The following is a 15,249-nucleotide window of genomic DNA, read 5'->3' as shown; positions in this document are numbered from 1 at the left end:
TCTAAATCACTCTGATATGTAGAGGGAACTGAATAAAAAGGTTATGTTTCAGCTAAATTGGGTATTGTTGAGACCAAACCTTAAGTGCAAAGTACAGTTTTGTTCTCCTTATTTAAGGGATGATTTTAATATATTGGAAGCAGAAAAGATAATTACTAAATTAATACAGACAGTCCCTGGCTTATCTAGAACTTTTGTTCCTTAGAATTGTTTGTAGGTTGATTTCTCCTTAAGTCAGAAATATCTGCTGTGTATAGTAACTCATATTGTATTGCTCTATGCACACTTGCTATAATTCTTTCATTTAATTGAATAATCACTCCAACACTACCCATAATGAAACTAATTGAATTTATACTGTATCCAATCATTAATGAATGCAATGAAATGTTTTATTATACTTTTTACTAGCTTGAAAACTTATTTTTAAAATGTATGGGAGAATTTCTGTCTAGTTGGATTTCTGCAAGCAGTTACTTCACTCATAATCTGGGGAACCCATGAAATGAGGGGGTTGTTTTATGAGAAGGGACTTGATTGAAACAAATTCCAACAGAGTGATTGTGAAGATGATGTTTCCATTTGTGTGAGAATCTAGAACTAGGGAACCACTATTTTTTAAAAACAAGTAATTTATAATAAAGGTGAGCTGATTCTTTTCCTCCAATATTATCATGAGTCTTTGGAACTATTTTCTTCAACAAACAACGGAAGCAGAGTATTTGAATATATTTAAGGCAGAGGTACACAGAGACTTAATAAGCTAAGTGAAAAGACATGAATGCAGAATTGATTTTATTAAATGACAGAGCAGGCTCAAGGGGCCAAATGTTCTGCTCCTAATCCATAAATTCACACATTTGTTTGTATAATCCCCCTTGCATCTTTGTGAAATACTGAAGTGACATATACTTCCAACCTAAAAGAATGGATTCTGCACTGAGAGAATTTAAAAGGTTATTAATACAGCTACAGCAGCTTCCATTGTTACCCTTTTTTAGCATTGGAACTATCCAAGAAAAGGAACTTTTCACCCTTCAGTGCCTCTATTTTCTGCAGTGCTGCTAATTAAATACTAGTTTTGGTGAATCCTTATTCCTAATTGAACAATGAGTTTTTTTTCACATATTTGACAGTGAGTATACAGAACATGTTGCCAGAGGAAGTGGTAGACATGATAATTACATTGTTTAAAAGACATTGGAACAGGTACATGAATAGGACATGAATGGCATGAACATTGACCTCTAACTTCCGTTAATGCTCCACCTCCCCTTTGTACCTCAACCCTTATTTATTTATTTGTCTGTCTATTATTTACTTACTTTTTTCTTTCTTTTTTCTCTGTCTGTCCCTCTCACTATAACTCCTTCCCCATCCTCTAGGCTCCCCTCCCCCTTTCTTTCTCCCTAGGCCTCCCATCCCACGATCCTCTCCCTTCTCCAGCCTCGTATCCATTTTGCCAATCAACTTTCCAGCTCTTGGCTACATCCCTCCCTCTCCTGTCTTCTCCTATCATTTCAGATCTCCCCCTCCCCCTCTCACTTTCAAATCTCTTACTAGCTCTTCTTTCAGTTAGTCCTGACAAAGGGTCTCGGCCCGAAATGTCAACTGTACCTCTTCCTATAGATGCTGCCTGGCTGGCCGTGTTCACCAGCGTTTTTTTGTGTGTGTTGCTTGAATTTCCAGCATCTGCAGATTTCCTTGTGTTTATGTTTTTTTTATGTGTGTTACATGAATAGGAAATGCTTTAAGGAATATGGACAAGATGTAGATAAATGGGACAAGCTTAGTAAGACATCTTGGTCAGCACGGGTGAGTTGGGCTGAAGAATGTGTTTCCCTACTGTATAATGCCATGAGTCTATGGTTTTAAGTTTTTAACTGTCTCTGATATTTAGGTGAATTTAAAAACTACCAAAGGTAAGTTTTGAAAGAGTTAATTAATGTCATATAAACATTTAGAAATAATTAAAAACATTAAACAAATCATAATAATTGACAAAAAATCCCCATTGCTGCCTAAATTGAGGACTAAAATCTTTGGGAGAAGGGTCTCAGATCCTGCATTAATTCTGACAGATGCAAAATTGGAGAGGCAATTTCCCTAATGTAATGTTCTGGAATTCCAGCAAGACTGGACAAGTATTATACTCTACTGATAGTCTAAAGATATCTGCTGGATTGGTTGAACCCAGAATTTCCCTTTGGAACTTTTGGCCAAGCCCAACGACATTAAGCCCAATAGGATAAGAAGTAGACCCAGTAAATTGTAAATAGTCTTGGAGGATGTTCTTTTAAAAAGTATATAGTTAAGATACAGAAAATTCAAACCTTTAGATAGATTTTACACCTCTCCAAAAGGAAGTTCCATTTTAATGATGTTTTTTGTTCTTCTGTTAAACTGCGAAACTCTTCTGTCTATATAGCATAAAATATAGAAAATAAATCTTGTATTCCAAAATCTTCAGGGAATTAATAAGTTTCCTCATGTTGGTCTACCAAGGGAGATAATTTAAACAGATTCTCTCCAGTCATCCATTCTTTGTTGCTGCTCCGAACTTAAAAAGATTTTTAATTCATACAAACCTCTGCTAATTAAACATAAAACTTAAGTAAAGTGCAAAGAAAATGTCCCAGCTGCAAATAACAGCTGAATTACGTCCTTTATGCTATTCCTTAAGAGCTTGTTTCCAAACCTTTGGAATCCACCTAAAATCATAATGCTCATCTTAACTGTCCCTTCTACTGACACTTGTATTTTAGAAATTCTGATGGTACTTCTGATGACATAGCAGAATGGAATTCAAGTTTAAAGCCCTTATATTGCTTCTTTACAAATCTAATTATGATACTGCCAGAAAAGAGTTCCACTAGTATATGTAGTATGACAACACATATTTGGTACCTTGGGCACATCTTGTGTAGAGAGAGTGTTAATTTTCATGCAATGGGTCCATAGCATCTGCATCAAATTACTAATCTGGGTTCAGAGAATTTTCTGCTCCTAAGGATAAAACAGTTCAACATTCTTCTGCTATTAATAAATGTGGGCCAATGTATTGGTGCTTGATGCCAAGGCTATCAAAACTAGTGTTAGGGAGGGACTAAAAATGAACCACTTAAACTCATTTTTAGGCACCATGTGGACAGGGGTGAAAGTAAGGCCATTACAGGGTGGTAAAAACAGTGGTCCCCAACCTCCGGGCTGTGGAACGATACCGATCCGCAAAGTATGCAGCGGTGCAGCGTAGCCAGGACACACTCAGCACATCTTTAAGAAAAAAGCCCAAATAAACAAGTTAATTAATTAGGTACCGCCCGGCATGTAAATGTCAGCCCAGATCAGAAGCGATTGTCATTGATTTGAGCTGATTTGAGTCTAATGCAGCTATTCATTTACTTTTTCCAGCATTCTAACTAAGAAGTTCTCTTAACCTTGCACAGCTGAATAAGATGAAAGAATTAAAAAGCTCTACCATTCTCCTTCAGTTACATTAATTAAGAGGGATGATGAACTACTTATAACTTAATTGCTATATTTTTTTCTGGTAGTTAGTCAAACTACCTATTTTTGCAACTCTTCAAAATTTGGGCAAAATTTCACGCTCAGTTACTTCGTGATTATTCCACAACTGAACTATACCAATGGATGAGTTAAGAAAACTCAATGAAGGAAATGGACAATGTAGTCTAAGACTAGTAAGATAACTATGGTTCTTAATTATGAGGAATGCTACTCCTTCAGAGAAAACTATTACAATTAAGGCAACTTCTTGCATAAAATATCTCCAACCTTCCAAATAATTTTATTTTCCCTTTTCCGAGAGAAATAGGGATGAAATGATGAGAGATCTTTAGAAGTTCAAGAGCTTGGAGGAACTTAGTTGCTGAGTATACTCAAGAGAGAACAATATATGTCAAGATATTAAGAGAATTATGACATATGAGATAAGCATAAAACACTGAAATTATTTTCTATGAACCTATTGAATACCAAGTGGAAATGGCTGAAAGGCGTGCCCCGCTTCGTTTTTTTATATCCTTGTATTTCATATTCTCTCACACCTGCTGGGTGAATTAGTTTCTCTTGAATTCCCCACTGGATTTCACATCAACTCGCCTGTAAGATATGTTACAGGAAGCAGTTCATTTTTCCACTGGCTTCTGAGGAGGCCATTAAGTGGATTGACAGTCTGGACATTTGAGTCTGAAGCTTTTCATGTTATATGACAGGAGAAGAGTGATGTTACTGAAAGAGCAATTAATTACATGAAAGTTTTATATTTAGATTCAATGTTAGCTGAGACACGAAAAAGATTCTCATTTACTGAGCAACATCAATGTTTTGGGTAGGTATTTTTCCATGTATGTACTTAAAACAAAGAAATTTGGTCAATGTCTTTCTCTTTAAAAATAATGCTACAAACTAATAAATAAACAATCTTCTGTTTAATTATAATAATTAAAGGAAGTAGCAAAACATATCACAGGTATTGCTTTCATTTTCCTTGGCATGAATGAATAACACTGAACGAAATGCCTCCCATGTACGTAAAATAAATTAACACAAAATGTAAAGGAAAATGATGGAAAGTGACATTGGAACAAATAGTAGCAAATGTTATGATAAAGAGGAAGGATTATTCAAGGGCAGCAATGCAACTGAAGACACTTAAACCAGTATGAGCTATAGTTTCTACATAAAGAGCAAGCCTGTAAGTCTACAAATCTAATGTACACAACAGCAAAGACTAGAAACAGTATTTTAAATAGAACTTTACTATTCTTTCCTTAATCTTCCAGAATTCTTAAAAATACACTTCTTATAACTAGATTTTTGTATGCTCTGCTACATTTTTCATAAAAGGGTAGTATATCTCCACATATTGTGCAACTGGATAGTCAAACAATCAGGATGGCTGATTAATTGGTACATTTTTCTTTACTTCTATAATACAAATTTACTGATGATAAAATTTACATATACGAAGTTCACTACCCAGATTCTGTAATCAGCTATCAGCTTGAATCTCATGTTTCCCAGTTACATCTAAACAGTGCCACAGATTATTTTCAGGATTTATTTTTAATAATTTTTCAAAGGATAGTGTCATAGAACACTACTGCACAGCAACAGGCCCTTTGGCCCTTCTACTTAGTGCCAAATTATTAATCTGCCTATCGACCTGCACTCAGACCACAGCCCTGTTTACCCATGCACCTATCCAAATTTCTCTGAGATGTTGAAATCAAATCCGCATCCACTAGCAGCTCGTTTCACACTCTCACCATTTTCTGAGTGAAGAAGCTCCCCGCTCACGTTCCCCTTAAGCATTTCACCTTTCACCCTTAACTCGGGACTTCTAGTTTTAGTCTCACTCAACCTAGGTGGAAAAAGCCCACTGCATTTACCCTTTCAGGTAGGTAGGTGACCAAACCTGCACACAATACTCCAAATTAGACTTCACACAGGTTTTATACAACTCAACATAACGTCCCAATTCCTGTACTCAATACTTTGATTTCTGAAACCCAATGTGCTCTTTACAACTCCATCCACCTTTGATTCCTATTTCATGGAATTATGTACAAATTTCAAAGTAATTTTACTATCGAAGTACATACATGTCACCATATACAACCCTGAGATTCACTTTTTTGCAGGCCTACTAAATAAATCCGTAATAGAATCGTTGAAAGACCACACCAACTAGGGCGTTCAACCAGTATGCAAAAGGCAACAAACTACAAATAGAAAAATAAGAGATAAACGTTGATAACATGAGATGAAGAATTCTTGAAAGGGAGACCATAGGCTGTGGGAACAGTTCAGTTATGGGGCAGGTGAAGGTGAGTGAAGTTATCCCCTCTGGTTCAAGAGCCTGATGGCTGAGGGGTAATAACTGTTCCTAATGTGGTGTCAGTCCTGAGGCTCCTGTACCTTCTTCCTGATGGCAGCAGCAAGAAGAGAGCATGACCTGGGTGGTAAGAAACCCAGATGTTTGACGCTGACAACAATAGTCATAGTAGTATAGTCATAGTCATACTTTATTAATCCCGGGGGAAATTGGTTTTCGTTACAGTTGCTCCACAAATAATTAGTAATAGAACCATAAATAGTTAAATAGTAATATATAAATTATGAAATAAGTCCAGGACCAGCCTATTGGCTCAGGGTGTCTGACCCTCCAAGGGAGGAGTTGTAAAGTTTGATGGCCACAGGCAGGAATGACTTCCTATGAGGCTCAGTGCTACATCTCGATGGAATGAGTCTCTGGCTGAATGTACTCCTGTGCCCACCCAGTACATTATGTAGTGGATGGGAGACATTGACCAAGATGGCATGCAACTTAGACAGCATCCTCTTTTCAGACACCACCGTCAGAGAGTCCAGTTCCATCCCCACAACATCACTGGCCTTACGAATGAGTTTGTTGATTCTGTTGGTGTCTGCCACCCTCAGCCTGCTGCCCCAGCACACAACAGCAAACAAGATAGCACTGGCCACCACAGACTCATAGAACATCCTCAGCATCGTCCGGCAGATGTTAAAGGACCTCAGTCTCCTCAGGAAATAGAGACGGCTCTGATCCTTCTTGCAGACAGCCTCAGTGTTCTTTGACCAGTCCAGTTTATTGTCAATTCGTATCCCCAGGTATTTGTAATCCTCCACCATGTCCACACTGACCCCCTGGATGGAAACAGGGGTCACTGGTACCTTAGCTCTCCTCAGGTCTACCAGCAGCTCCTTAGTCTTTTTCACATTAAGCTGCAGATAATTCTGCTCACACCATGTGACAAAGTTTCCTACCGTAGCCTTGTACTCAGCCTCATCTCCCTTGCTGATGCATTCAACTATGGCAGAGTCATCAGAAAACTTCTGAAGATGACAAGACTGTGCAGTAGTTGAAGTCCAAGGTGTAAATGGTGAAGAGAAAGGGAGACAAGACAGTCCCCTGTGGAGCCCCAGTGCTGCTGATCACTCTGTCGGACACAGTGTTGCAAGCATACGTACTGTGGTCTGCCAGTCAGGTGATCAAGAATCCATGATACCAGGGAAGCATCCTGTCAGCTTCTACCCCAGCAGAGCAGGGCGGATGGTGTTGAATGCACTGGAGAAGTCGAAAAACATGACCCTCACAGTGCTCGCTGGCTTGTCCAGGTGGGCGTAGACACAGTTCAGCAGGAAGACAATGGCATCCTCAATTCCTAGTCGGGGCTGGTAGGCGAACTGGAGGGGATCTAAGTGTGGCCTAACCATAGGCCGGAGCAGCTCCAGAACAAGTCTCTCCAGGGTCTTCATGATGTGGGAGGTCAATGCCACCGGTCTGTAGTCATTGAGGCTGCAGGGGTGCGGCGTCTTCGGCAAGACGAGGCAGGACGTCTTCCACAGCACAGGAACCCTCCGGAGCCTCAGGCTCAAGTTGAATACATGGCGAAGTACTCCACATAGCTGAGGGGCACAGGCTTTGAGCACCCTGGTACTGACACCATCTGGTCCTGCAGCCTTGCTTGGGTTGAGACGTTTCAGCTGTCTTCTCACCTGTTCGGCTGTGAAGCCCACCGTGATGGTTTCGTGTGGGGAAGGGGTATAGTCATGAGAGCAATCCATGTAGATCTGCTCAATGGTACCGTTTGGAGTACTTTACCTTTGATGGACCAGCCTGTGTTCACTACTTTTTGTAGGATTTTCCATTCAAGGGCATTGGTGTTTCCATACCAGGCTGTGAAGCAGCCAGTCAATATACTCTTTACCACTCATCTACAAAATTTTGTCGAAGTCTTAGATGTCATACCAAATCTTTGCGAATTCCTAAGGAAGTAGAGGTGCTGCCATACTTTCTTCTAATTGTACTTACGTGCTGGGCTAGGACAGGTACTCCAAAATAACAGAGGAATTTAAAGTTCCTTATCCTTTCCGCCTCTGACCCTCTGATGAGGATTGGTTCATGGACTTCTGGTTTACTCCTCCTGAAGTCAATAATCAGCTCTTTGGTCTTGCTGACATTGAGTAAGAGGTTGGTGCTGTGAAACCTCATAGCCAGATTTTCTACCATTGATTTGGCCTATGATAGTGGTGTCATCAGCTAACTTGGATATGGCATTGGCGCTGTGTTTAGCCAGATAGACAGAAGTGTAAAGTGAGTAGAGCAGGGAGCTGAGCACATAGCCCTGTGGTGCATTTGTGCTGATGGAGATTCTGGAAGAGATGTTGTTGCCAAACCAAACTGACTGGGGTCTACAGGTTAGGAAATTGAGGATCCAATTGCACAAGGAGGTATTGAGGCCAAGGTCTTGAAGCTTATTGATCAGCTTTGAAGAGATGATGGTATAGAATGTTGAGCTGTAGTTGATAAAGAAGAGTATTCTGATATACGTATCTTTGCTGTCCAATGTTCCAGGCAGGTGTTGTGTTTCTACAACCACATATCAAATAAATAAGGGCACGCACTCGGAGAAGTCAACCGGTATATTCACTTTACAGAGAGAGCAACGAATCAATGCGCACGTGTAAGTTATCAGTCAATAATTGCGCTAAAAGAAATTGATCCATACATTCCTTCCCCTTTAATGTAACAAAACATTCAACTTCCCATTCATAGCTCCATATTTCAAATAAACATACTTTCACGATAATAGTCCATAACTAATTTCACAATACTAAATGATTCAGTCTTTTGGGTGGCGCTCTGTTTCTTTCAGGATAGCACCTTTGGACCTATGGAGTGGCATCAGGTTTGGCCGGTGTTTTGTCAAAGACAACTATCTCTGTTTTAGGTGTCACATTGCTGTTGGTGACATGATCATCACTGAGAGGCAAGTCCGGTGGCTTTAATGTGTCCTTGTTGGATGCAGTCAACTCAGGCATGTTCTTTGGCTGAGCATCCAGTATCTGGTCCACATGACGTCTCCGTGTATGATCTCCAACATCCACTTGTCTTTTCAGTACTTATGCACTAGGACTTCCTGTCCAACCTCAAAGCTCCTTGCTGATTTACATGGAAGCTGGCTGAACTGTTTATTCCATACCTCCCTCCTTAGATTTGGTTTCAGGTCTATATGAGATTTCAGATTCCTACTCATGAACAGCTTTGCAGGTGTTTGATTTGTCATCGCATGAACAGAGTTCTGATACACAAAAAGGAAGTTGTGCTATAGAGAAATATCCTCCTTGTCCATAGCTTTAATGGACTTCTTGAAGGTTTGGTTAAACCTTCCAGCAAACCCATTCATTGCTGGGTGCTGAGGAGCTGACTTCAAATGTTTGATGTCATTTTTTTTCATGAATATTTTGAACTCTTCTGATGTGTATTGTGGTCCGTTGTCACTCATAATTTGTTCCGCTAAGCCATTTCTGCAGCAGATAGTGCTCAGAGTGAAAACAGTCTTTTCTGATGTGGTTGGCTTCATTGGTATGACCTGTGGCCACTTTGAATGAGCATCCACAGCAATCAGAAACATGGAGTTCATGAATGGCCCAGCAAAGTCAATATGCACTCTTTGCCATGGTGAAGATGACTACTCCCTTGGGTGTAAATGTGCCTGTGGGGGTGCATTTTGAACTTTTTAGCATCCTGATCAGCTTTTGGTCAAGTCTTCAATCTGTCTATCTATTCCCAGCCACCACAATAGCTCCAGACAACTTTTCATCTTGACTGTAACCAGGTATCCTTCATGCAAATTTTCTAACACTCTGGTGTGCAGTTTAGAGGGAACCACAACGTGAGATTTAGACATACAGACAGTTGGTTTAATCTCACTGAGAAATCTGGAAACATAGGGTTACCATGAGCTGGTCATCCTAGCATGGTGATGTCATAGACATTTGACAATGTCAGGTTATTCCATGTTTCTTTTTGTATTTCAGAATTAGTTACCAACAACTGGTCCAGCTTAGCTGGGTCAAAAAATGAAGACTTCTTCTTCAGTTGCCAACAGTGGAAGATGTGGCAAGTCTTCACTGTTGCTGTCTTGTTCGGTACCCTTGAACTGTGTCATAAGAGTAGACTGCTAGGAAAATTGAATTAAATTGAATTGACTTTATTTCTTACATCCTTCTGTTACGAGAATACACATAAAATTAAGATGTTTGCTGGCCTGGGTTAGCATCAGTGGCATCAGCAGTTGGTCTGCCACCTGCCCTCAGGGGAAGGAGAGATAAGGAACAATGGAGCAGCGTCTGGAGATGTGTAATGAAGGAACGGGGGAGAGAGAGCTGTCTGGAGCGGCTCCCCTCTTTGAACCTTGAACTGTTTGAAGTGATGGACAGGCGATACCCCAGCAGGGGGATAAAAAGGGACAGGTTCGCTAAGACAGACACACACGCCACCCGAGGTAACGAGACCCTGGAAGCGGTGCACCTCTCACGAGGGGGTGAGAAGTACCAGACAACGGCCAGGGTGGAAAGGTACGATCAGCGGGAACCCGGTGTGTGTCCGCCCTTGCCTGGGTGCCGGGTTCACTGCAGAGGATCGACCACATCTGGAGGAGGGGTCACAGTCGGTGACCTCAGGTGACATCACCAAGGACCCGCCCAAAAGTTGCTTGTGAGCAATCTCGCCGGTCTGTGAGTGAAGCTGTGCTGAATGATCAGTTGTTCCTGTTCTCTCTCTCTTCCCCCACGTTGTCCATCGCCATGGCAACGATTACTGCGAACTGAACTGGACTGAACTTTGAGTCATTTTGAAATTTGGTCATTTACCCCTAGACAACGATAGAGCTTGATTGATGCTGTTATCTTAATTCTGTGCACATGTGTGTTTATCATCGCTGAACTGTTGCATTTATTATCCTTTCGATTACTGTGTTGCTTGTTTCTTTAATAAAACTTTCTTAGTTCTAGTACTCCAGACTCCAACTGAGTGATCCATTTCTGCTGGTTTGGCAACCCAGTTACGGGGTACGTAACACTTCACATACATGAAGAGTAACGATTTTTATGTTACATCTCCATCTAAATGTGCCATGTACAATCATAGTAATTTATAATAAATAGAACAGTTAATGTAATATAGAGTATTATTAAGTCAGCGTGAATTCATCAGTCTGATGGCCTGGTGGAAGGAGCTGTCCGGGAGCCTGTTGGACCTGGCTTTTACGCAGCGGTACCACTTCCCGGATGGTAGCAGCTGTAATAGATTGTGGTTGGGATGGCTTGGGTCCCCAATGATCCTACGGGCCCTTTTCACACACCTGCCCTTGTAAATGTCCTGAATAATGGGAAGTTCACATTTACAGATGCCCTGGGCTGTCCATACCACTCTCTGCAGAGTCCTGCAATTAAGGGAGATAAAGTTCCCATACCAGGCAGTGATACAGCCAGTCAGGATGCTCTCAATTGTGCCCCTGTAGAAAGTTCTTAGGATTTGGGGGCCCATACCAAACTTCCTCAACCGAGTCATCACTGGGTTTCCCTTCCTGGGATTAAAAATGGACACAAGGGGGTTGGTGGTCTGTCACTAGAGTCTGTAAAGGTAGTGGTGGAACTTCTTTATTCCCCATACTAGACTAAGGCCTCTTGGTTGGACTGCATAATTGCATTCTGGGCTCATTAATGATCTTGAAACAAATGCAATCGGACAAACAGATCCATATTGACAAAATAGCACCAATGCCATAAGGGTCACAATGCCACAAGAGTGTTGATTGTAAGGAACTTCCTGCTTGACTTCTCAATTTCCATTGGCAAATAGACTTGTGACAAATAAATCTTTCAAAACCTCTCCCTGTCTGCCAAATATGCAAAAATGTCTTCTATTCACGGCAGGGGATACTGCACATTATGCAGCACAGAGTTGATGCTCACTTTGAAGTCCCTGCATATGCGAACAGCTCCAGCCTCCCTTTCTTGATCATGGGACAATGGGCATGGTCAAATCGCTCCACTCAACCTCGGAGAGAATGCTAGATGCCTCCAAGCTCTTAAGTTCAGCATCCAAGTTTAGGACATAGTGCGTAAAGGCACTGAATACATTTTATGGAATCTTGGTGTTGCTGCTTCATCCAGTTCAATTCTGGCCTTCATGCCCTTTTGTTTAGCACTACCCTTCTCAAACACCTTCTCATAAGCATTAAGCAGCTGTGACAGTCTCTTGTTAGTGCTACCATATGGGCTGCAGTTGCCTATTGACGTCACATTGAGAGCTTCAATTATGTGCCAGTCTAGTTAGATTTTTCTCAACCATTCACGTTTGAAAAGTGCTGGCCGTTCACTTTTCAACACATAAAGCTCTAGCTGCTGAATTTGACCTCTGTACGTCACATTCACTTTCAGCTTGCCTTTGGGAGACACTTTTTGGCCTGTGTAGTCCTTAGCATCATTGGGGTCTTTTCTGAAGGTAGATTAAAAAACACTGTTGTAGGTAGCCTCTAAAATTAGACAAAGCTGACCCTGTATTCAGCTCCATTTTCAGTTTTACACCAGACATTTCTGTTGTGATCCATATGATTTTGTGATCTGCTTCAGTAATTCTTTACAGTTCTAGGCACGACAGCTCACCTTTGTCAGACTCCATGTTATCTAATTCAGTGTCACATTCAGTCACTTTATACATTTGTTTAGTTTTGTGTTTGAAACTTTTCCCTCTGGGTTTTCTCTTTAGGTGTGCTTTTAGTCTGACTTGTAGACTGTCTCTATGTGGCTTTGTCTGTGATACTTTCTGCAAACTTTTTCTTTGAACAGTCATTTGCATCAAGGGAGGATTTGCCACATTAATGACATATTTGGTTGACATATAATGACATATTTAGAATTTCACATTCTAAATCCTTTTTCAGTGGTTCTGAAGTGTCCTTTGCTGCAGTCTCTAATGGTATTGCAAAGGTCAATGCCTGTTCTAAGGTTTGGTCTCTTTCTGACAGTAACCTCTTTTGAATGCTTTGGCTATGCATGCCACATACAAGCCTGTCCCTTAATGCATCAAGAAGTCCATCTCTAAAGTCATAGTATTGGGAAAGTTTGCGCAGTTCTGCAATGTACTCAGAAATGCTTTCATCCTTTGACTGGTTCCGTTTGTGAAACCTAAATCTCTCAGCTATTACTTGCGGTTTTAGGCACAAGTGATTTTGCAAAATTGCTATAATTTTGTCGAATGTCTTGTTTGCTGGCTTTTCAGGAGTTACTAAGATGCGTAGGAGTTACTAAGTTGTTCTAGCACCCATTAAGCTAAGAAATGTGGAGACTTTCTTTACCTCATCCATATCGCTAGCATTACAATACAGCTCAACCCTCTCGATATATGATTCCCAGTCCTCATTAGCACTATCAAATTCATCAATTTTCCAGACTAAGGCCATCATCATGTTATTTTTACTTTAGCTTTGCTAGTTGTGCGTCTCTCACTGTGTACTGTGCACTGTAGTCACACACCCTTTCCTAGCCTCTGCAACTGCCTTCTCCATATTGGTTCACTCTTCCCGCTCACTGTCTCTCTCCCTTCCTCCGAATTCTGTTGTCTTATACCTGTCAGTGTAGTAGGTGATATTCGCTGACTTCCAGGTCTGTAGTCGTCGCCAATTTGTTGTGTCTGTAGAACTAAATATCAAATAAAGGCATGCATTTGGAAAAGTCAGCTGGTATGTTCACTTTGCAGAGAGCAACAAGTCAACGCGTAGGCGTAAGTTATTAGTCAATCATTAGTGCAAAGGGGTGTCATTGCACTAAAAATAAATAGATCCATACATTACACCAGGGTTGGGTGAAGAGCCAATGAGATGGCATCTGCTATGGACCTGATGCACAGGAGTTTCATCACCAACCTCTCAAAACACTTCATCACTGTTGATTTAAGTACTTTTGGATGATTGTCCTTGAAGCAGGTGCCCTTTCTTCTTTAGCACCAGTATAGGTGAAGCCTGTTTGAAGGAGGCAAGTATCTCACACTGCCAAAGCAAGAGTTAAAGATCTCAGTGAAAGCTGCAGCAAGTTGATCAGCACAGGTCTTTAGTACTTGGTCAGGTCTGGGCTGGATGCTTTTCAGGGGTTCACCCTCCTGAAGGCTGCTCGCATATCGGTCCCGGAGACTGAAATAACAGGATAACTGGGGGTTGTGGGAATTCGTGATGATTCTTCCAAGTTTTGACAGTCAAAGTGAGCATTTAAAGCATTGAGCTCATCTTGAAGCGAAGCCCTGTTGCCACTTATGTCACTTGATTTACTTTATAAGAGGTGATGGCATTCAAGTCTTGCCACAACTCTTGAAAATCCTTCGTTGATTCAAATTCAGTTCAGAATTGCCACTTAGACCATAAGACAAAGGAGCAAGGTTGGGCCATTCAGCCCATCGAGTCTGCTCTGCCATTCCAACATGGCTGATCCACTCAACCGCATACAACTGCCTTCTTGCCATATCCTTTGATGCTCTGGCTGATCAGGAAACTATCAACTTCCGCATTAAAAATACACACAGATGTGGCCTCCACTGCAGTCTGTGACAGAGCACTCCACAGAGTCACCACTCTCTGGCTAAAAAAATTCTTCCTCACCTCTGTTCTAAAGAGTCACCGCTCAATTTTGAGGCTCTGCCCCCTAGTTCTGGATACCACTACCATAGGAAACATCCTCTCTACATCCACGTCCTTTCAACATTCAGTAGATTTCAATGAGATACCCTTGCATTCTTCTAAATTCCAGTGAGTACAGGCCAAAGGCTGCCAAATGCTCTTCATATGTTAACCCCATTCATTCCCAGAATCATCCTCGTGAACCTCCTTTGGACTCTCTCCAATGACAACACATTCTTTCTGAGATATGGGGCCTGAAATTGTTAATAATACTTCAAGTGCAGCCTGATTAGTGTCTTATAAAAGCTCAGCATTATCTCCTTGCTTTTATATTCTATTCTCCTTGAAATAAATGCCAATGTTGCATTGTCTTTTTTACCACAGCTCAATCTGTAAATTAACCTTCTGGGAGTCTTGCACAAGGACTCCAAAGTCCCTTCTAAACACCTGTTGTTTGAACCTTCTCTCCATTTAGACAATAGTCCGCAATATTGTTCCTTTTACCAAAATGCATTACCATATATTTCCCAACACTATTTCAATGCCACTTTTTTGCCCATTCTTCCAGTCCTGCTGCAATCACATTGCTTCCTCAGGACCACCTGCCTCCCTACCCATCTTCGTATCATCCTCACACTTTGCCACAAAGCCATCAATTCCATTATCTAAATCATTGGCAAACAACGTGAAAAGCAGCGGTCCCAATACTGACCCCCTAAGGAACAGCACTAGTCGCCAATCAGAA

The 15,249-nt window shown here is 41.1% G+C and overlaps 1 protein-coding gene across 1 annotated transcript in view; it reads right to left on the bottom strand.

Moving 5' to 3' along the window:
* The window catches only part of meiob (meiosis specific with OB-fold), a 58,938-nt gene that overhangs the window by 2,700 nt on the left and 40,989 nt on the right, over window positions 1-15,249 (bottom strand). The window contains exon 13 of the mRNA XM_063058879.1: window positions 2,334-2,420. Coding sequence (XP_062914949.1) covers window positions 2,334-2,420 — 87 coding nt within the window. The remainder of the gene's footprint in view (window positions 1-2,333; window positions 2,421-15,249) is intronic.

Source organism: Mobula hypostoma, chromosome 9, assembly GCF_963921235.1.
Source record: "Mobula hypostoma chromosome 9, sMobHyp1.1, whole genome shotgun sequence".
NCBI lineage: Eukaryota > Metazoa > Chordata > Chondrichthyes > Myliobatiformes > Myliobatidae > Mobula > Mobula hypostoma.
This window is presented reverse-complemented; position numbering and strand designations above follow the sequence as displayed.